The sequence below is a fragment of the Cryptomeria japonica genome, chromosome 5 (assembly GCF_030272615.1).
Source record: "Cryptomeria japonica chromosome 5, Sugi_1.0, whole genome shotgun sequence".
NCBI lineage: Eukaryota > Viridiplantae > Streptophyta > Pinopsida > Cupressales > Cupressaceae > Cryptomeria > Cryptomeria japonica.
In genome coordinates this window covers 625,665,519-625,689,241 of record NC_081409.1, presented here as the reverse complement: position 1 = coordinate 625,689,241, position 23,723 = coordinate 625,665,519, and the positions used below count along the sequence as shown (strand labels likewise).

The following is a 23,723-nucleotide window of genomic DNA, read 5'->3' as shown; positions in this document are numbered from 1 at the left end:
CTTGAGGACCATACCAATTTGGATAACTACCAAAATTTTGAGCATATGGAGATTGCCATTGATTATTTGGTGCATAGGAATTTCCACTATAACTAGAAAAAGAGAGTGGATTAGGAGGCATACCTTGTCTTAGAAAATTTGGCCTTCTCTGAGCAACATAGAAAACTTGTTCATCATCACCTTGTATTGTCTTAAAATCAAGAACTTCAAGATTTGCAACCATATTACATCTGCAGTCTCTTTTCCTCTGTCTACAATGGGGACATAATTTTGCAAGAACTGCATCAACTTCCTTGTGCTTCTTCTTAGTTGAAAGTGTGTCCACTTGAGTAGCCATATTGTTTTTAATATCCTCCTTAAAATCCTTCAACAAATGGCTAAGTTCCATTCTAGAAACTCCATTACCAGGTGTTGATGAAGAAACTCCTGGCTTGAAACGCCTACTCTTCTTAGAAGTAGATTTGGAATACTTTTAACAAATTTGTGCAATGTCATTCCAAGTTGTTGTGTTATGTCACCTCCTCCCATAAGATCCAAAGCATTTGTGCATTCATCACTGATTCCTCTAAAAAATATTAGCTTGAGAGACTCTTCATTTAGAGTGCCATGCTTGGACTTTTTGACACTGAATAGAAACCTCTCCAAATAATCTTCTAGACTCTCATCTTCTTTCCGTGTCATTCTAAAAATATCATCCCCATGATGGTCAGTGCCTCTACAATAATCCTTGTATTTCATGGGAAACAATCATTTCATCCCATCCCATGTAGTGATTGTGCTACTCCCTAGACTCATAAACCATCTCAAAGCTGATTCTTTCAAAGTGGCAGGGAATATTTTGAGTCTATGGGCATCTGTAGTATGATCAAAACTCCTACAAAGGACATCAAACTCAAACAAGAATGTGTCTAGGTCTTCTGTCACTATTCCATAGAATTTAGGGAGGGAAGAAGCTAGAATGCTCTTGAGATTAGCATTATCATGCTGATAAAAAATAGGGAACTCAAATGTTGGTGCTACAAGTGGAGGTGGGTTATTCCCACCAGGGGGTGGATTTCCTTGCATTGGGCTTTGGGGAGAATTCACTAAATGAAATTCCTCTTTAGGAGGTCCAAAGAGGAAATGGAAGCTGTTCTCAGGAAGTTCAAATTCAGGAGGGTTCAAAGTTTCTGGGATTTGATATAGTGCAACAAAAGGATTTACATTTGGGGGATTATGTGCATTGAGTCTTGCATGATTAGGGTGATTGGGAAGGAATCTACCTTGAGCATCTCTTCTTCTTCTATGCATGCAGATTCATAAGAATTACTTTAGACAAACTGGGTTATCAAAAACAACTAAACTAAAAACTAAAAAGATAATAACCATAACAGGTTCTTAGTCTGACACCATCCCCGATAACGATGCCAAAAATGTTTGCTCCACCAGTAGGAATAATAACTATAGTTAAAGTCTCAACCTGAAGTTTGGACATTCACTCTATGGAGTTACTATCTCCATAACTGAAGTTCATTTGATTGTCAACCCAGGGACGTATTACTTGAAATGGGTCTGCATTATATATGCACTAAGTTCCTGCGATATCAAAGAAAGAATTCCTCCACTCAGTGATTACATATTGTTATATATTCCACTAAGTTACTGCAGCTACTAAAATCTATTTGGGACAAGAAAGAAAGAATTAAAATAACTGAAAGCTACAGGAAAACTCTGCATTAACATAAAACTCACTTAAAGAAATGTTAACTAGGCCCAAAGCTGTCAAACAAGAATTACTCTGTTTGCTTTGGCTGTAGGAACAATCAATGGATCTATTTCTAGTGGCTGCAGGAATAGTCAATGTCAGGACGTCTATTGCAGCAGAAAAGGAAAACTAAATTTAACAAAGGCACATGATCACTCACCAAGTGGGCCCCCTTGGATGAGTGTATCCAGGCTTCCAAAATAACTATAAGTGCTCAGAATAACATAACTTTATTCATTGTTTTTCAAAAGTCGATACATCATTCTAAATGAAAGAAAACTAAAACACTCTGCAACTTTATTTCTAAATCTTCTGCTCTTTCTTTTTAACCTCAGAGAAGAGACAGGGATAGTTATTTAAAAGAAAATTACAACAACTTCCTATAATTAAGATCATGCCAAAGAGAAGAGGTGGATAACATTCATGAAGGAGAACAGTCAGAGTTAAGCCACTAAAAACGTGGATCTACACCAAACCACAACCAAGTATATAGTGTGGCGGTATTACAAGATTGATGCTCACTAAAGTCAGACATAAACGAGTCTTGTGCGCACTGCTACTCTTTTGTCGTTCCTCACGCCCATTATCCTCTTCGTTGATTTGAACTTTTAGTTGCCCCTTGAATAACTCAAGCTGCCTTCTCGACGTGACAGGACAACCTTCTCCGCAGCATCTCATTTATTCCTGCAATTGAAAAGAGAGAACATACAAGCATATAAATATCTATTTTAATTAATCATAACACTTATTCATTTCACACATGATATCGCCTATGACAATCTGTATGGCAACAAGAACAAATCACATGGTTGCAGGAATAACTAGCAAAGATAAAACATGATTTAATGGGTTCAGTTAACATCTGAAATGCATATAGTCAAATACTAATACATCACTACCATCCCATTATACAAGTTAAAACATGACAAAAACTTATGAGTTATAGGAATAAAAGGAGCTAATATCTCAACTCATCATTTATGATGTTATGTTTTGGTTAGGTAGGTAATGGCGTTGAGATACCCTAGGGAATGCTTAGACATATTTTGTTAATTCCACTTGCGCAATGTTCTTATGTGAACATGTTCATGATGGTTAAATGTTATTTGGTTGATGGGTGTTTATTGCATATGAGTAGTTGATTTTATTGGTTGTATTAGTAAATGTAAAAAAAAAATCTCTATTTGCATGTTAGATAGTGTATTTCTCTAGGGTATTTTGGCAGGCATTACAATTAGGAAAGATAGATAATGTAGGTAGGGGAAAGCTAGGGTACTCACCTCTTTCTCCTCTGTCGCCATTACCTTCAAAACCAGAGGAACTCAAAACATCAAACTTGGCTTCACACGGGACCAAAAAAGCCAATTCAATAAGGGCAACTTTAAAATATTTCTCATTATTAACATTGGCCACATCCAACGAGGCCAATGACCTCTCAACATCAAATGTCGGGCCTCTTGAAGAGTTTCCCATTGAGGCTCATAAACCCTTGCACGCAATCCCGGACGGATGTAACACACAACAAATGGATACAATAAATGCAGAATAGAAAGGAGAAGCAAAGGGGTAAAGGGGTAAAGGTAGGGCTTACCCTCTTGGAGGAGGCCTTACCACCTCCTCCACACATAGGGGTCGAACCCCTTCAATGACTTTCATGTTTGCAAAGATTTCCCAGTTGCAAAACCTTTTTTCCTTCTATATCCTATGGTATATGAGAATAAAGTTCTTTATAAAAGTATACCTTGTAATGACCTTTACAAAGGAAACTATTCCTGTATAATAAAGGAAGCAAGAAAATATTAAGAACAAAGTGATTGAATAATACATATTTTATGCTAAAGACACCTCTTGTACTATAATAACAAAATTGCATACCTTACAACTTGTTCTTTATCAGGTTTTGCACTTATTTTATGCATTCCCTTTTTTGTGTTCTTAGCTTTTCTTTTCTCTTGTTTACACCTTGTGTTTCCATGTACATCCAAGTTTATCTCATGTTTACATCTAGACTAAGTGCATGCAAATGAGGGACCAAAAGGGGTTTTAAGTGGCCATTTTTTTTTTTTAATTATGAAAAAATTGATAGTGGATGAGAAATTGAAGATAGTTATGTTAAAAATTTAAAGACACGATAAGAACAAGAGTCATAGTGCACTAAATCTACTTTATAAACAACTATTTTTTAAAAAATAATGGAGATTAAAGGTTTCAAATAGGGGGCCACCCAAAGTGCTTCTATTTTTGTAAAAAAAATATAACACAACATCTAGTGTGGCTCCCCTAGAACATTTTTTTTTTTAGCATTTCAAAAAACTATATGGTAAAAAATTTAGCTAACTTAATGTAGTTTATGATGGATTATTTTGCTATTTTTTAATGAATATATATTTTTTAACTAATTTTCAAAGTGAACACATCTTGAAAAACAAAAAATTGAGCACATGCCCTCTTGACATTTTTAGAATTTAATTGAAGATCATTTTTCTTTTGAATGTATACATAATAGAATTTGGTTTCTAAAAATATATTTTTTAAAAAAAATTTCGAAGAATCGGTAAAATATGAAACCAAAAATAACACACATAGGTTTTTGATAGAAAATAAATACACTAGAAAAATAAATTAAAGATCAAAACTTTAATATATTTGAATTGTAGAAAAAAATGTTAGAGCATATTTAACTATTAGTTGCTTTTTTACAACTAGTTTTGTTATTTTGCTTAAGTTCACTTAGGAGTGCTTATTTTAGTTGTGCACCTAGTTTAGCTTTTATGCATCTAGTTTATCTAGAGTTGAGCTTTATTTAGCTCCTCATGCTTTCACTTTAGTTCTCCTAAATTTAGCTTTGTGCTTTCTTTATAAGAACCTCATTGTACAATTGTAACTCATCATGTAATTCTATATTCTTTGTTGTTGAGTAATATAACATTCATTTGTGCAGATCTTGTTTGTGAAAGGCGTTCTTGTTTATCGTTTGATCTTGCAGGCTTGTGTTGCAATCTTTTGTGTTGAAACATTCAACATGGTATCAAAGTTTTAAAAATTCAACATGGTATCAAAGCTTTGAAATTTCAACATGGTACCAGAGCTTTGAAACTTCAACATGGTATTAGAGCACAAGTTTGGCAAGCCTCTTCTCAGTTTTGAGGGTTTGTTTACTCAGAGGCATTGCAAAGTCCCCAAATTTTCTCTTTTGTGGATCTAGTTGTGGGTGAATTTTTTTTCAGTTTTGGTCTTAAATGGAGGTTACCATCGCGTCCATAATGCCAAAAAACCCTAAGATCGATTTTCATTTTGTCAAAATTTGAGTAGTTGAAATTTAGGGTCAAATTAGTTGAGGGCACACTTTTCGAGGCAAGTTCCATAGGTAGCTAAAAATTTTGGTCAGTTTGGGACAAAATAAATGTCACCATCGTGCTTAGTAGGTTCAAGAACCCTAAAACCACCTGTCAATTTGTCAAAATTGGAGATTGGGGAAATCTTTGCAAATTTTTTTTTAGAAATTTTCCATTTTCGAAAAGTTTTTCGATTTTTGAAAGTTCCTATTTTTGAATTTTTTTTCGTTTTTAGAAACTTGCTATTTTTGGAAACTTTCTATTTTTGTCAAGTTGTTATTTTCAAAACAAATTCTTTTTTTGGGGGTCCCTTCAAGCCTTCGAAGTCCTAAAAAGCAGTCATTAGTGTTTTGCTCATAACTTCATCATACAAAGTCGAAATCGGGAAAATGAGATATCGTTGGAAAGCTAGTTCAGATGGCTATTTGAATATGGTAGTGATTTTATCAGATTCTGATCCTAGGGTCTGCTATAGACCATTGAAGGAAGCCTTATTTTTCACACTTTCAGGGCCATAACTTGGGCAAATAGACTCTGTTTTTCAACTTCCGCATATCATTTGAAATATCTCAAATTCCTTTATCCATATCTACTACTTTTTTTGCAGATTTTTTCTAAAGTAACTTTTATTTAGTCTTTTGTTTTATTCACTTAATGGCTAATTACTTAGTCATTCTAGCTCCTAGAATCTTTTTGTTTGAAGTGGATGGCTTCTCTTGGGCTGTCCTACATGTATTTGCAACACTTTGACCTATTTGGGCATTTTGAGCATCATTTTTAAGCACTTATTTTATTGTAGACATACTAAGATAGAGTTTCACTCTTGTGTATGATTTTTGGAGATTTTGCACATTCTATTGTGCCTTATTTGGTACATGTACAAAATTATGAAGTGACATGGGGGGTTTTGTAGTGCCTTTTGTTTTTCTAGATGTCAAACCTTTGTCTAGTGAGTTTCCTTCCATGACAACATTGAATCCAAATGATTATTGTACAATTATTTTTTAGTCGAAGGTACCTTCTTGAGCACATTCATATTCTCCTTCATGTACTTTATGGTGACACACAATTTTAGTGGACTTGTCATGCATCTCCCTTGTTATCATTAGAGGGGGGTTTCTACTGTTGGTGCTAATGCCTCATTGGTTTCACATTTGAGTCTTGTGGAGGTGACCTTCCATCTTGTCAGGAAGTTAAGTAGCGGAAACAACTTCCTACACTAACCTTGAGAGGAGGGTAATGCAAAACTTTTTCAGATCGTTACAACAGTTACAGAAAATAGAAATAGATATAATAGCAATCATACCACAACACAATGATTTACGTGGGGAAAACCCTTTCGGGAGAAAAAACCCCACCCTCCAAAAGCAGCTCAATATTTTATTCAGCAATCAAAACAGATTACAAAATACTTGCAAAGCAAGCTCTTCGCAGGAGTACCATTAATCAGAGATTCAGAGGCAACTCAATAGCCATAAGACTCTTACACACAACCTCTATCTCACACACCTCATAAATAGGAGATACAATACAAGAAACCGTCAAACGGTATTACAAAACTATGGGCTAAAACCACCCAATAAGGTGTAGCCGACCTTATCTCCCTTCTAGATGCCCTATGACATGTTAAAGCACACATCAACACGTGTCGCTCCCTTTTTACAGCTCATTTATGTATTCGATACAAATTATTTTTCCTATTTCAGGAGTACAAACTTCCGGAGGCCATAACTTGAGAACCGGGTGTCCGATTGACGAACCGTTTGAAGCACCGGAAAGCTCGCGAAGTGTTCTATCACCTCGTAACCCACTTCGCCGGTTACGGCCACTTTTCAGGGCGTTTCAGAGCCTCTAAAGTCCCCAAAATTAAGTTTAAACATTTTATTGCACCCCTCCAAGACGAAAACTTTAATATCTTCAAAACTAGCTGTGACCTTGCGACGCAACTTTACCGGAATGCTTATCTAGCCAACCAGAAGCTTCAGGGAGAGTTTCGCACCATTTTGTGCTCAAATGAAAACTTACTATAAATAGTAACCTCACATAAATGCAAGGTTGAGACACCATTTTTCCCAACACATCTTTTGTTATTGATCAATGTTCATTAGATTATTAGCACATGCATTTTCAACTAGCAGTTTTATCTTGCATGGTTGAGTAGTGTTGTTGGGGTCACTTGTGTAAATTCATGTGCCATCTATATCTTCAATTGACATTTTTTTTGTCATTGTTTTTCATCTAATTGTTTGAGTAGTGTTGTTGGGGACACTCATGCAGATTGTTGTCTTCTTGATCTTGATCATCACCTTGGTTTCAAAGGAGGTTCTTCATTTAACACTACAACAGTTATCATTCGACAGTTGTTTGCAACTCCTTGTGCTTCCAGGATGTTCTTCATGTTCCTATTCTTTTGGGACATTTTCTTTGAGGCTTCTTAGTCTTCATTCCTTTATTAGTATTTCATGTTTTTTCATGCATTACATCTCTCACTTTTGGAAAGGGGTTTTTTCCCATGTGTTTTTTCTCCTATTCCCCACTTAGAGAGACTTCATTGGTTTGTACATGGGTACCTAACTAGGCCTTTTGTTGTCGGGACCCATTTCCACATTCATGTATTTAGAGTTTTTCTACTCACCCTAAGTTTCACTTAAGAGGGGTTGTTAGAGCATATTTAGCTATTAGTTGTTTTTTTACAACCGGTTATGCTTTTTTGCTTAAGTTCACTTAGGAGTGCTTATTTTAGTTGTGCACCTAGTTTAGCTTTTATGCATCTATTTTAGCTAGAGTTGAGCTTTATTTAGCTTCTCATTTTTTCACTTTAGTTCTCCCAAATTTAGCTATGTGCTTTCTTTATAAGAACCTCATTGTACAATTGTAATTCATCCTATAATTTTGTATTCTTTGTTTTTGAGTAATATAGCATCCATTTGTACAACTCTCATTTGTGGAAGATGTTCTTGTTTGCCATTTGATCTTGGAGGCTTGTGTTGCAAGATTAAACATGGTATCAAAGATTTGAACCTCAACATTGTATCAAAGCTTTAAAACTTCAACATGGTATTAGAGCTTTGAAACCTATACATGGTATCAAAGATTTGAAACTTCAACAAAAATTATATGGTTAGAAAGCTGAGAGAGCTTGACGTTATCATGGTATTTGAAATGTTGTGTAGACTTGAAACTTTGTGTGGGTTGTTTGAAGTGGATGGCTTCTCTCGGGTTGTCCTACATGTATTTGCAACACTTTGACCTATTTGGACATTTTGAGCATCATTTTTAAGCACTTATTTTATTGTAGACACACTAAGATAAAGTTTCACTCTTGTGTATGATTTTTGGAGATTTTGCACCTTCTATTGTGCCTTATTTGGTACATGTACAAAATTATGAAGTGACATGGGGGGTTTTGTAGTGCCTTTTGTTTTTCTAGATGTCACACCTTTGTCTAGTGAGTTTCCTTCCATGACAACATTGAATCCAAATGATTATTGTGCAATTATTTTTTAGTTGAAGGTACCTTCTTGAGTACATTCATATTCTCCTTCATGCGCTTTATGGTGACACACAATTTTAGTGGACTTGCCATGCATCTCCCTTGTTATCATTATAGGGGGGTTTCTACTATTGGTGCTAATGCCTCATTGGTTTCACATTTGAGTCTAGTGGAGGCGACCTTCCATCTTCTGTTATTGATCAATGTTCATTAGATTATTAGCACCTGTATTTTTGATTAGCAGTTTTATCTTGCATTCTTAGTCTTCATTCTTTTATTAGCATTTCATGTTTTTTCATGCATTACATCTCTCACTTTGGGAAAGGGGTTTTTTCCCATGTGTTTTTTCTCCTATTCCCCACTTAGAGAGACTTCATTGGTTTGTATATGGGTACCTAATTAGGCCTTTTGTTGTCGGGACCCATTTCTACATTCATGTATTTAGAGTTTTTCTACTCACCCTAAGTTTCACTTAAGGGGGGTTGTTAGAGCATATTTAGCTATTAGTTGCTTTTTTACAACTGGTTATGCTTTTTTGCTTAAGTTCACTTAGGAGTGCTTATTTTAGTTGTGCACCTAGTTTAGCTTTTATGCATCTAGTTTAGCTAGAGTTGAACTTTATTTAGCTTCTCATGTTTTCACTTTAGTTCTCCCAAATTTAGCTCTGTGCTTTCTTTATAAGAACCTCATTGTACAATTGTAATTCATCCTATAATTTTGTATTCTTTGTTTTTGAGTAATATAGCATCCATTTGTACAACTCTCATTTGTGGAAGCTGTTCTTGTTTGTCATTTCATCTTGGAGGCTTGTGTTGCAAAATTAAACATGGTATCAAAGATTTGAAACCTCAACATTGTATCAAAGCTTTAAAACTTCAACATGGTATTAGAGCTTTGAAACCTATACATGGTATTAGAGATTTGAAACTTCAACAAAAATTATATGGTTAGAAAGCTAAGAGAGCTTGGCGTTATCATGGTATTTGAAATGTTGTGTAGACTTGAAACTTTGTGTGGGTTGATTTTTCTTTTGGTCAACTTCAAGCAATGTGGATATGATCTCTAAGACAATTTTCCTATAGCAAAATAAAATATTTTATGAGTTAATTCACTCCAAACTTTATTTTTTGTCGATACTTGAGGATTAACAATAACTAAAACACCTTGAAAAACTAGTTGGATCACAAGCACCAAGTTCTCCTAGGTTGACCCTCACAATTGGATCAACTTTATAGTCGTGACTAATGTTTGTAGCCATCAACTAAGCACAAAAGTAGTGTAGTTGACAATTCCTTTTAAAGCTCCAAGTCGTATTGTGCTACTTATTGCTTTAGGATTACAAATGCTAATTAGATGCCAAATTAATGTCTAAATGAATATCTTTAAATACTAAGGCATAATGAATCATTGCACAACCATGTCCGAAATTATCTCTCAATGACTATGAGGACAAGGTCAAAGTAAAAAATTCTATTTTTAAAATTTTGAATTTTTATTTAGATTCATGTTGTGTAGATCAATCTTGAGTGTCACAAAAATGATAGATTAAGCACATATATTTAGAAGTGTGGTAATAAATAAGGGAAATGTGTGAAAGCATGTGTACATGAGATAGGAATATAATGCAACAATAAAAGAAGATGGATTGGAATTAAGGAAGGAGCCAAACTTAACACAAAAGTACATCAAATGTTACAATTGAATTAAGACATTTTCTTAAAACAAACATATACAAATTTCACCATTAAACATATTTAATTTAAAATTTTATATTTATCATAACATTTATTTCATTTATCTTATATCACTACAAACTATATTATCTGTTGCTATGTAATTGTATTAATCTGATATTTTCTCAAAGTAGAGATAAATATACAAATTTCATGATTGCATATTTAATGTAAATTTGTATATTTATTATAAAATTTATTTTAAATATCTAATATCACTCCAAACTCCTATATCTCAGATAATTATTTATTGCCCTAGTATTCTATTTAATTACTTTGGATATTAAGAATAAGAAGAAATTATTTTAAGCGCCTAACTTTTCCACACACCCTTTGCTGAATAGATTGCCCCAAGAACTGGCTGCCAAAGTGCTTTCAAAACTGTGTCTACTGGCTTTGAAAGCATCACATTCAAGAATGAAGTGTTTTTTTGTTTCAACTTTACCTGAAGTGCAGAAAATGCACACTCTTTCCTTCCAAACTTCTTTTGGTCTTTTCCAACACTCAGTTTCACAACGAAGTTGATGAGAATTAGTTCTTAATTGAGCAATGAGAATTTTGGCTTTCCAAGATATGTGGGCCCCTATGTATGTTTTTTGAAGATGGTTATGAGAGGGATTAAACTCTTCAATGTAATAATTTTTCTTCCTCCCTAAATCTTTATTCCAAGCACGCTTGTAGAACTTATCCATAACATAATCCTTATATCCTTATTGTTTGAGGGGCATATGTTCAAGTATATATCCCATTTTCTAAACCATTTGTTGGTTTGTCGCATCCAAGTCTTCTTTCTTTTGCATAATGTGTCATTGAAGACGATCTTAGGCCATCGACCCTCTTACATTTGCTCAACTCTTTTCAAACAACTTATTAGTCTCACCAAAGCAATTGCTTCCATAGGTGCAACCCCAACTTCACTCAGCATGATATCACAAGGGACTGAATTTGGCCCACACTTCGCAGCCATAAAGAACAACTGGAAGCACTAAAAGCCCAAAGAGAGTTTGGGTAGTCTTCTAGTCCCACAACTTTGCCTCTCTGCATCTATTTTGAAAAGCATAAAATGCTTTCCAACCTCCCAACATACGCTTCTTTCTACAACCTTCCCAACTTAGATTTTTGTTGAAGTCAATTCCGAGGTATTTGTAATCTGCCACTTCTTCGAGAACAGTGCCTTCAAAGAAGAACTTATGCTGAATCTACTTTCTTTTCTTAGAGAAAACCATCACTTTCATCTTGATAATGTTGACTTGCATGCCCACTGTTCTACAAAACTGCTCAAGAGAATGTAAGTGCTCGTGTAAGCCAAGAGAAGACCTAGCAATCAAGATAAGGTCATCCGCATACAAAAGAAGCCTTATAACAAATTGTCCCAAATGAGCACCATCACCTCTTTGTAAGTTTAACCATTCTTCGAATTTGTCAATGTATAAACCAAAGAGGGTAGGGCACAAAGGGCACCCTTGCTTGACCCCAATATCACTCCTAAAGCTTTCAGATATGCCAGCTGAAGTTCGGATTTTGATTTTAACCTCCTCATATAGCCTATGAAACAACTGCTCTAAGATCTATAGGAACCCCTATTTCCTCCATTTTTTGCCAAAGTTTAACTCTAGGGATTGGGTCAAAAGCCTTTTTGAAATCCACAAAGCAACAAAAAGCTTCGTCTTTTTGCTCCCAAACCTTTTCAATGATGTGTCTTAGAGTAATACCATGATTGATTGTGGAATGCTTAGGTCTGAAACCTACCTGCCCTTTAGCACATTTATTACTTTCTTCCGGCCACTTGTTGATTTTGTTTTCTATCATACTGCCAAATAACTTTGCAAACAAATGATTTATCATAATGGTTCTATAATTGGATGGATTATTGACATCACCCCTCTTGAAAAGAGGTATTGCTAAACTAGTTGTCCAATCCGCAAGGAACCCTTGTTGGATGATGCTATTGAAAATTTTAGTGATATGAGGTGCAAGAATTTTCGTACCCCACTTTAGATACTCTGCTTGAAGTTCAACTAAGTCTTTTGCTTTACCAATACCCAACTTCTTAATACCCATCTTGATCTCTTACACGGTGAAAAGATTAGTGGTGAAGCTGACGAAAGGGGGAGAGGCAACTTGAGAGTCCTACTCATAAAGTTGCTTTGCATAATCGAGCCATTGAGAGGCAGTGATAGTGTTTACAGTTCGCTTCTTGCTTGATTGAAGTTCCTTCCAAAATAACTTGGGGTTCTTCTTCCCGAGGAAGATTAACTCGTCCCTTCTTATGACCATGAAATCAACTTTTTTCCTTCTTAAAATTTGCTTGTAAACTTTGAGATTAACTTGCTTATTTTTAGTGTCTTTCAAAGTCCTCCTTGCCTTTTTGCATTCTTCATCAAACCAAGCGTTGACCGGGAAGCAATTTGTTTCATCTTTTCTATTTTTAGCTCTTTTACATTCATCAAGAGCCCTATGGATTATATTTATGAGCTCTAGACTACTAAACCCATGGATAAGCATTATCTTCTTCTTAAAAAGCATTTCAAGTGCTATTTGGAAGGTATTACATTTTTTTTGAGTTAGCAAAATTCTGCCCTTTGATGGAGAATGCAGAATAAACGTGGATTTCTTCTCAAGCTGATCCTTTTCAGTCCAAGAGAAACTTAAATAAATCGGTTTATGATCAGATTTCAAATCCCAGAGTTGTTCGCCAATTGAAACTTCCTCCATTTTTTCACACAAACTATGTGAACATATGGCATAATCCACTACACTAGCACCATTATAGGTATTGCAAGTAAAATTATCAGACCTCACATCTAACCAAACCGTTGCATATGATTAAATTGAAAGACCCACATAAAGTAAGCAGTGCTCCCCAAAAACATTCCAACCTTTGTTAGCTTCTAGACCCTGGCCCACTGATGAATACTTTCTTCCATGAGCCAGATGAGATTGCAATCTTCTTTACAACAAAGAATCCTGGCTTGTTCACTTGCTGTCCTAGCATTAAAATCTTCCACCAGAAAGACTTCACCAAATTGAGAAAACTCTGCAAGATCCTTTTTTAAAACTGTAAAAAAATCCTTGTGGTCAAGACCTCTGTTTTTGTAAGTTTTAGAAACTTAAGGGACAAAGTAGCATGCTGCGATACGAATGAGATTACCATTTTTTGTAATTTTAAAACAAATGAATTATTTATTTGAGTCTTTCTCTATCTAACTAAATCAAACGACCTTCTTTTTCCTTCCCTAAGACCTTAATGTAAAGTGTGAATATCCCACTTCAAAAGCAAAACAAAATAAATACACTACAATAATGGTTCTGAGATTTAGCTCTTGGGCACAACTGATTTTATCCTGTGGGAGCTTGTACCATCACTTTGCTTGTGACGTCTGGCTTTACCTGTCAAGGATATTTCTCGTCTTGTGTAAAAATCACAATCTCGATGTGAAATCTTGTTATACATTGACAGAAACTTGGATGCCTATGGCAAAAATATGCTACTATATATAGTCATAATCATTTCTAGTGAAGCCACGTCACAGATTAAGTGTCAGTCACCCAGCAACGTTACAGAGTGTCGATCATTTTGAATAGAGTTTTATTTTGTTGTCGTTGTTATGCATTTGTATGGAAACAGAGCACAGTTTTATGCAGAGCAATGAAACGGTGCAATACCCAGCTAGGGATGTTAGTTGGAACGTAATATATAACATACATTGATGGAATGAGTTGTAGCGAAAGGTTTCTGCATTTGAGATGGCCAGTAAATTGTGGATATACGGTAAGAAACTCACACTATGGGGTGCATTGGTTTCTTCTTTGCCATTTATGTTTATTCCTGTGATGGTGCTGTCGGCATTCGGAATAGCAATTTCTGTTCCATTGGGCTGTGCTGTTGGTGGCTATGTTTGCTTCAGGAAATGTTTGAGTGGATTATCTAGGAAAAGGCTTATTGCCTGCAAGAGAGAAAATTCTGGGATGAAGAAAAATGAAGCAGAAGCTGCAGGGCTTGGGGAGTGTCTACAGGGTAGTGATGTGAATGAGGAGTGTGCAAAAATAACATCTGAGCCTGTGGGTCATTCACAGGTGCAATATGAAGAACTTCGATCTGAAGCAGGAGAGAATCTCGATGAAAATGATCGTCGTGGTGAACCTCTCATCTATGAAGAAGGATATGAAGGCATAATTCCTGAGGTTAAACCCCTAGAAGAAGAACCCAATCGACTAAAATCCTATGAAGAACCCCACCACCTTATAAAACTCTGTGAAGTTGATACACCATTAAAATGGGACCCACATGATCTCCCTATTGTTGGAGGACAGACCCCTTCAGGTGAAACCCATTCGATGCAGAGCGATCAAGTAAAAGTCCATGGTGGAGTAGACCAATTGACATGGGACGTACATGTCAAGATCTCTGTGGAACGACGCATCCCTGAAGATGGAACCCAATCTAAGCTCATAGATGAAGGAACAGTCTCTGAAGGAGAACCTCACTTGATGTTGAACCCACAGGCCATTCTTATAGAGAAGACTGCTGCAATAGAACAAACACCTAAAGATGAAAGCCGTTTTAGTCAGGAGGAGGAAATCAAAGCTTCTGAGGGAGACACTCAATTGGCAAGGAACCCAGATGCCTGGATTGCTGTGGAAGAATACAGCCTTGAAGATGGAATTCAATCTAAGCTGAGTGTTGAAATGGAGGTCTCTGAAGAAATACCTCAGTTGACAATGAACCCACGGGCCATTCAAATGGAGAATAATGCTGCAGAAGAACAAAATTTTAAAGATGAAACGAAGTATAATCTTAAGAAAGAAGCGAAAGCCTCTGACGGTGAAACTCGGTTGACATCCGACAACCACCATGCCCTTAGTGTGGAAAAGATATCTCCTACAGGTACCAAGCTTAGAGGAAGAGAAGAGGAAGATGAAGAAGAAGAATCCAATGAAATGCAAGAATCTCCCACCAGCGAATCTCGACATGAACTAGGTGCAGATTTGGATCTTGAAAAGTTCTCCCCTCCAGACACCAAGCATAAAAAAAGAGAGGCGGAGGAGGAAAGGGAAGAGAAACAATCCAGTGAAATGCAAGAAACTACATCTAAAAAGTTTCTCCATAGACATGGTGAAGAATTGGATTCAGAAAATTTGCCTCATAGAGACATCAAGCATAGAAGACGAGAAGAGGATGTGGAGAAATGGGAAGAGGGAGAAGAATCCAAGGGAATGCAAGAATTTTCTCCTAATAGGTCTAGGAATGAACAAGGTGCAGAACTGGATGGGGAAAAGCTCTATCCTACAAAAACCAAGTATAAAAGAAGAGATTTGGACGAGAAAGAGGAGGAAAAGTCCAGTAAAATGCAAGAAGTTCCGTCTAAAAGATCTTACCACGAAGATGGTCGAGAATTGGCTTCAAAAAGGCTGTCTCCTAGAGACAGGAAGCATAGAGGAGGAGAAGAGGATGAAGAGGAAGAAAAAAAGGGAGAAATTTCCAAGGAAATGCAAGAAATTCCCTCTGATAGATTTAGCAACGAACAAGGTGCAGAACTGAATGTGGAAAAGCTCTCTCCTAGAGATACAAAGCATAAAAAAGGAGAGGAGGACGAGGAGGAAGAAGAAGAAGAACTAAAATCCAACAAATTGAAGGAAGTTCTGTCTAAAAGGTCCTGCGATGAACAAGATTCAGAAGTAGAGCTGGCACCATCAACACCATACATTGACAATGCATTTAGAGATGGAAACCAAACAACTCCTGAAACAAGCTATGTTTCAGCTGCATTATCCATTCAAGCTGTAAGCCCTCATGGAGTCTCACTTCCGGGGTCTGAGTATGATGCTGCTTCAAGTTATAATGATGTAACAGATATTGAAACCACACTTAGTCTTGAAGTCCAAATTTCTTCAGCTTCTGGATCTGATCAGGACTCCAAATCTGTATTAGAAAGCTCTATCGAACTGGTGAGGGTTCCTTTTCAATTTCATTTTTGGCTTTTCCTTTTGCTTCATAGCTTGTAAGTCATCCATTTCTTTTCATGCCTAGGTGATGGACTGCCTAGCTTAGATTATCCATAGCTTTAGAACCCACTTTCAAGGGACTTTTATTGCTTGGGACTTGCTTTCAGTCATGTGGATGTGGTCTGATCTTTTGGAAACTCAGCATCAAGCTCTAGACAACCATTAAGACTAGAAGCCACTTCTCGGGGATCTCTATTGCTTGGGACTTGCACCAGCCTTGTCTGAGTGTGGCCCACATTACCGTGGCTTGTTGAGAATGGGGATCATGGCAATTTCAAATGCAGAGACTCTGCTGTTTTCACTTACCCTTCAATATTATCATTTTATCTTGTAGTTATGTGTTTAAGCTGTAACAAAGTTTGGTAGATTTTGAAATCAAGAGTCAACAGCCTCTAAAGTACTTTAGCTGTTCATTATTCTCTGAATTTCAATATTTTCAAACAGATATGAACTAATTAGTACATTACTCTTGGAAACCTACAGTAATTATATACAAATAACAGGGGGAAGGGAATGATGGAGCCTAAAAGGAGAAAGTTTGCAAGGATGAATGTGAAGCATAAAAAATGACCTAGAAATCTGTGTCTGGAGCATAGTATCGAATGTCAAACACAAAACTGTCATCCTAGCATTGGAAAAGTCTAGTTTTGAAGATCAAGAAATTACTGGTAGCCATAGTTTGTGTGGGCTTTTTGCTCAAGTCAGTTCTGGTAAACTTATTAGACACCTGAAACTGAGATTGGGGATCCAAATTCATCAGTCTGGAAAATCTGGAAGACACTGAAAATCTGCCCGAAAATAGTCAGGTCAAAATATTTTGTTGCCACCATTCTCCAAACATTTGTGTGCTTGTCAGTCGGTTGTGATACTGTTGTTAGTTGGATGAAAAGTAATATATTATTAAATTGTTTGGATAATACAACCATATACGGATTCTTCTTTCAGATTCCCCATCAATTTTAACAAGACAATGTTTCGATATAACATCCACATCATAATTTATTGGATCTATGCTTGCAACATCAAATGAATATGCAGAATCACCACAGTATCTTCCATGAGTCCAATTCACACATGTCGTTCATCTTTTGTTAATTTACCCAATTTTATAGAGGTTTGGCTTTTTCTAAGGTTAAGGAGGTACTTAATCATTAATAATTAATTGTAAGAGAAAATTACGAGCATATTTTTGTTTTCAAAATAAAATAATAATAACATATTAAAAGAAATTAATATTATATATTATATATTTTATATAGAAGAAAAGTGCATACTCTTACACTTTTCCCCACTCATATTATGCCACTTTGTGTAGCTGACTTTAAGGCATGGTTGTAGCACAAATTTGGGCTCTTTTGGTGTACTCACTCCCCAAGACCCAATCTAGGACAATTATATGCCATGTCACCCTGCTTAGAACACCCCTAGTCTACTTCTTAGAAGATTGCCTACTTTAGACTGGATCGTGGGCCCAATCCTGCCTGCTAATTCAAATTTAAATTGGCCATATTTGAAGGTTGGGAGTCCTAGACTTGACCATTACTTATTAGCATGCATGCTAAATTTTTTGAATTGCGTGTCTAGGGCTTGAATATATCAATAATAAGTTGATCTTGAGCCTATAAATAAGTGTTTAGAGCACAAAATATATTAATAATAGTTGATGTTGAGCCTTGTAGAAATTGTTAGTCAGGTTATTGTATTTTCATGAAAGTTAATGAGAGTTGATGCTAGATTTATGCTACAAAAATTGTCATTCAAAAGTCGAAGTCAAGTCATTGTGTTTTTGTGTAGTGAAGGATACTGGATATTAGGCTTACGCTTAGAAATTGTTAAGCTTTTATTCAATAATTGTTAGATCCATGTTTGTAATTTTTTGAAGTAAATCAAAGGTAGACTGTTTTGAGTCAAACTTTGTATTTGTAAAATCTATCTATTTAAATTGTGGCTTGGAATCTAATTTAAATATTTCCTTCATGAATAATGTGGCGCTCACTTCAATTTTTTCCTGTTGTGTAGATTTATTGGCCTTTTCTTTTAGCTGTTAGAAAATCGTGTTTGTTTTCTTTTCAAATATGTGTTGCCACTAAATGTTGTGTTGCCACTAAATGTTGGTGTTTGTTTTTACCATATGTGCTATTCCATATTGTATTGTCTTGGAAACAAAATAATTTAAACTCATTACAAATTTTGGTGACTTTGTTGGTGAATGAGCTACACCAAGCCAAGCTTGCAAGTAGTAAATTTTATCGCTTCTAGTTGAAATCTCTTCATCCTGGCTGATAAGGTATACATTAGCTCATGGAGGAAGTAGGGTTTCGTGATTTTTCTTTTTGGACACCCATTCAAGCATACTCAAGTGAATCTTCATCTTCACCAACAATTCAATAACTTATTACTATTTTTGCTGGAAATTCTAATTTAGATAAAGAACCATTTCAAGTAATGAGTGACAATGCTTATGATGATGATCCACTTCCATTTCCATTGCCATGCGAAGCCAGTATTAGTCCCTTAGCACTGTCAGCATCCCATTATTTTCCATTAGGCTCAAGGAAGAATTTTCCAAAATTCTAGGGTGATGACATGTAGCATCTTAATGAGCATATCCCAGCCTTCACCAATACTTGCAGCATTTTAGGAGTGGCTCGTGAGGATGTTGCAATTCATTTTTTGTGAGAACCTTGGTTGGAGTAGCAACAAAATGGTTTCCTCATCTTGCTATAGGTTATATCACAAATTGGGAAATCATGAGGGAGTAATTTTTATCATGGTTCAAATTGGGATGGTCACTTTCTTTTTGCTCAACTCTCAAATACAAAGAAGGATAATAATGAACACGTGGGAATCTGCAGCACAATTTGATTGATTTGTTGGAAGAATCAGCATTTCTTTAAGGCCTTCTCCACAATCCTTTTGAGCTACTTCATCATCACCCTACCATAAAAAATTGCCCTTTTGATCAAAACTTGTGAAATTGATGAGCTTGAAAAATCATATGCAAGAGCAATCAAGCTTGAAGATAACATGATTGGGACCAATGAAATAAAAAAAGACTCCATTAAGCCAGTAGTCCCAAGTTTTGCAGCTTGTCTCCTAGACCAAGTAGTGATCAATATGACAAAATATGAAGAGACAATTTCAGCAGAATAGTTTATCTTGGCAATATTAAGGAAATTCTCAACAGAACAACAAAAATGATCATTTGAGACTACCTCCACTTGAATATTTTTCCTTAAAGGCACCAGCTAATAATATCAATATTTTTTTCTCTTTCCATGAGACAAACAACCAACATGATCACCATCGTCTAGAGATGCATGGCATGATGCAACTCTTGATAGCTTCCAAGTCAAATTATCAAAGGTTTTTAGGTAACTTCAACATCTCGAAGGGGAACTTGATGGCAATTCTATGATAGGATATATTCAACATGGAATGGTTTCTGCTGGAATGGTAAATACTAAATACATTCACTGATTATGTATAAACAAAGATGTAAATAGAGAAGAGTATATGAAGAAGATTCATGGAATAAACCACCAATGCTACTGTATTTTAAAGAGCCTATGTTTATTCCTTCATCTGCAAATTAAGAGAAAGAATTAGATTTCCTATCTATCTCTTGAGCTTTGCCTATTTTTTATGGAGAATAATAAGCTTCCATGTTAGAAGAAATCACATATTAGTTGTTTGTTGAAGAAAAAGCCTCCCTAGCATCTATAGGCAAGGATCTAGATATTTTCATTTAGCAAGAAGGAATTGGCTACACGATAGACGAAGATGCATCAAATGAATTCTTATTTGCATTTGAAGGAATTTTAAAGAACAAAATAATTGAGCTTTCAATAGTTATATAAGGACTAATGCTAGCCTTGGATAGGCTTGAAGTATAAAAATGGTTGATCAATGAAGACAGTGACTATGAAATTAATGATAAGAGTGCAATTGCTCCCTCCATCTTAAGGATATATTCTTTTAAGCTTATTGCATGGATAAAATTGAAGAGATCCAATTTCCCAAGGCTTGCTACATGGGATGATGGATGGCAAAGTTTGTCACTGAATGAACTTATTTTTGTTCAATATGTATACTTTGATAATGAGTCGAGCTTGAAGATCTAGACCTAGATGGGATGTTAGAGGATGGTTCAATGGAGGAAAATGCTGAAGAAGTATTGTAAGTGCGGTTTTCATAGTTCATACCCATTATTGATTTGGAGAGTCAAGGGCAGGGTGGAGACTCTTCAACCTTTCTCAAAAGTTGATGTTTTAACTGAGTTCAAGGCTGAATATGTTGAAGAGATGGGTGAAAATGATTAAATCAGATATGTAAAGGTCATTGTTTCCATAAATGTGTAAAACTTGTAAAATACCTTGAACAAGAGGCACACTATCTTCACTTTTTATAGAGGTTCTTCACTGTGGAAAAGGATAATCCAAAACTGATGCTCATCAATTAAATTGTGCTAGATATCTTACTGCATGATCACTCCATAATTTGTTATGTCATAATGTTTGTCCTTCTCTCCTATGTGTTTACTTATTGTTTCATTGTGGGTGTTTGTTTAGGTTAGGTATTAGAATAGAATTGCTATTGCCTATGGATAAGACATTGACCAAAATTTTCTAGAGATTTCAGAATTCTCCTATGGTCCAAGTTTGTCCCATGGTCGCCCAAAAGAGCCAATTGTTGGCACCCCTACAAATCTTTGCCTATGATCAAGTTTGTACACAATAACCATGTCATTCTTGTCATTTTATCAAAATCAACTAAGTTTTCCTTTTGGTCTAATTGCCATGTCATTAGTTTGTCCGCTAACAATATTTGGAGATTGTTTTTGGATGAGGAATAATGATGAAAGATTACCAAATTCTTGAGAGTTTGATAGCTTCAGTACACAATGGAAAAGAATGCAGGGTTGAATCCTTAACTAGCACGAGGAAAGAACTCTCCAACATGCCATCTAAATGACAATGTTAGCACAAGGAAAATGAAGGAAAGATAATGAATTCACAAAGACAAGTGCAACTAGTGGCTTAGCCATGACAAAATCATGCTTCAATCTCAAAGTGGAAAAAGTCAATGCAAAGTGTGCCTTGGCAAGTGGAAGACCAAATTAAGCAAAGGAATTGCAACTTTTAGGAGGTTTGACTGGAATGGAATAGCATCCACAAAGTGGTAAAGAACATACAAAACCCGACCTAAATAAGGAGAAGGGATCAGTCATAAGTGGTGCTTTTTTTGAAGGTGGCAATGCCCAATTCAAACTCTAGTGAACAACCTTGAGAAGTGGCACAGACAGTCATAAATCTCAGAGAGGAAGAAATCGGTTAAAGTGACACTTCTTAGGTGGCTAAGCCAGCAGTAAAATGCAACAAGTATAAATGGCAAGAAGAAACCTAAATCTACTCTGTCAAAGTGTTAGAAGCATGAAGAAAATAGGATTACGAAAAAATGACAAATGGTTCATAAAAGTGTTCCAAACATGAGAGGAGTTTTTAGGTTAGTTTTTTTTCTCATAGGGTCCATATCATCCTAGCTTATGTTGTCCCTGATGCTGGCTTTCTATCTCCATTTTGATCTGCTCCTAGTGGTGCTAAGATTAAGAAAATTGCAATTTCAAAGCGGCAAAGCCACTAAAAAGTTCTGAGAAGAGGTTTTAAAAAGTGGTAATCATGTTATGAAAACACAGCAGCCTAAAAGACAACTTAAGCGGAAAATAACACTTTTTAGGTGGGTTCCCTAGTATGAATTCGCAATTTGAAAGTGGCATGAGCATTAGTGAAAAATGTTAAGTGGAAGATAGTCAAAACATCAAAAAAATTCTACTTTTGAGTGTTGTTCTCATATGAAATTTCTGAGAATGAAAAAAAAGACAACCTAAGTGGATTAGGCACCATTTTGAGGTGGCAATGCGACATGAAGACTCCGGCTTGCTTCTTAAATCAACAATCTTATATTTTCAATGTCAAGTGAAGTGTTTTAAAGCAATATCAATGAATCATAGCCATAACTTGTTACCAGGCAGCCCATATTAAGAAGAAAGCAAAGATTCAAAGTAGGAAGAGCCTATTTTAGGCTATTTAAAATGTTATATTTCCTCTTTGTAGTGGATAGAGTAGAATGTCTTCAAAGTAGGGCTTTATTGAGATTATTTTATTAGTATGCGATCCCAGAAAGCAGCCTCTAAGAGCTTCTAAATAAGTTCTTTGAGCACATACTGTAACAATGACAATTGAAGTTGAGCCTATGGTGCAAAAATTGTCAGTCAAGTTATCGCACTTGAAATTTAATGAGAGTTGATTCCAGACTTATGCTGTCGAGGTTGTCATTTGAAAGCTGATGTCAAGTCATTTGTGTTTTTGTGTAGTGAATGATGGTGGATGTTAGGCTTATGTTGCAGAAACTATTCAGCTATTATTCAGTAATTGCTAAATCAATGTTTGCAGTTTTCTGAAGTAAATCGAAAGTAGATTGTTTTGAGTCAAACTTTGTATTGAAAAAATCCAACTATATAAATTGTGGCTTTGAATCTAGTTTAACTATTTCCTTCAAGAAATCATGTGGTGTTCACTTGTTGAATTCTTTCCTATTGTGTAGACTTGCTGGCCTTTGCTTTTAGCTAGTAGAAAACTGTGTTTGTTGTTTGTTCAAATATTTGGGTTGTAATAGATGCTAGTCTTTTCTTTAGCTATTAGGAAGTTGTCTTCCTTTGTGCTTGAATTAGTTTACCGTCCTTGAAATATGAAAATCTCACTGTAGGTCTTGATCATTGACAATTTTGACACTTGCATCTAGGGCAAAAATTATTCAGTTAGCAATTTACATTTAATATAAAACCCCCTTTGAAATGTTGTATAGTGTACATATTCATTAGTTTTTTTATAGTTTTAGGGTTTTTCAAGATCTCACGGAGCTTCTCTTGTACTTTGAAGAACAATTCTACCATATGCGTTATGTTTTGTTTTGTTTGGAAATACACAATATAAAATGCGATTGGTATTTATTTTACAAAAATGTCTCAGTTTTGATAGAAAATTCTTAGTACGTGCAACATTGACAAACAAGCAATTGATGCATTTTTTTCTCTTTTGTGACAATTCTGTTTCCTCTTCCCATCACATGGACATTTCAGAAAAGGGTGAATGTGCAATCTGTTTATTAGTGACAAGGTTGTCCGTGGCTGTAAAGATAACCTACTTTAAGTCACATATTTGGGCATGGGTGAATATGTTTCTTATTGTAAATATCCTTTCTAGAGTCTATAATATGGTCATTTTTATGCACATTGATCATTAATGGTAGATGAAAATGGCAGTTATAATGACAAGTGTTTCCATGGAGAAATGTACACTTTTATTTATTTTCATGTAAAGGGCATTGCATTCTTCTTGGTACAAGCTTTTCTT

The 23,723-nt window shown here is 35.6% G+C and overlaps 1 protein-coding gene across 1 annotated transcript in view; it reads left to right on the top strand.

Annotated features, from left to right (window-relative positions):
* Window positions 1–13,781: 13,781 nt before the first annotated feature.
* Window positions 13,782–23,723, top strand: part of LOC131055064 (uncharacterized) — a 34,423-nt gene continuing 24,481 nt past the window's right edge. Inside the window, exon 1 of the mRNA XM_057989690.2 lies at window positions 13,782–16,254. Coding sequence (XP_057845673.2) covers window positions 14,053–16,254 — 2,202 coding nt within the window. The 5' untranslated portion in view covers window positions 13,782–14,052. The remainder of the gene's footprint in view (window positions 16,255–23,723) is intronic.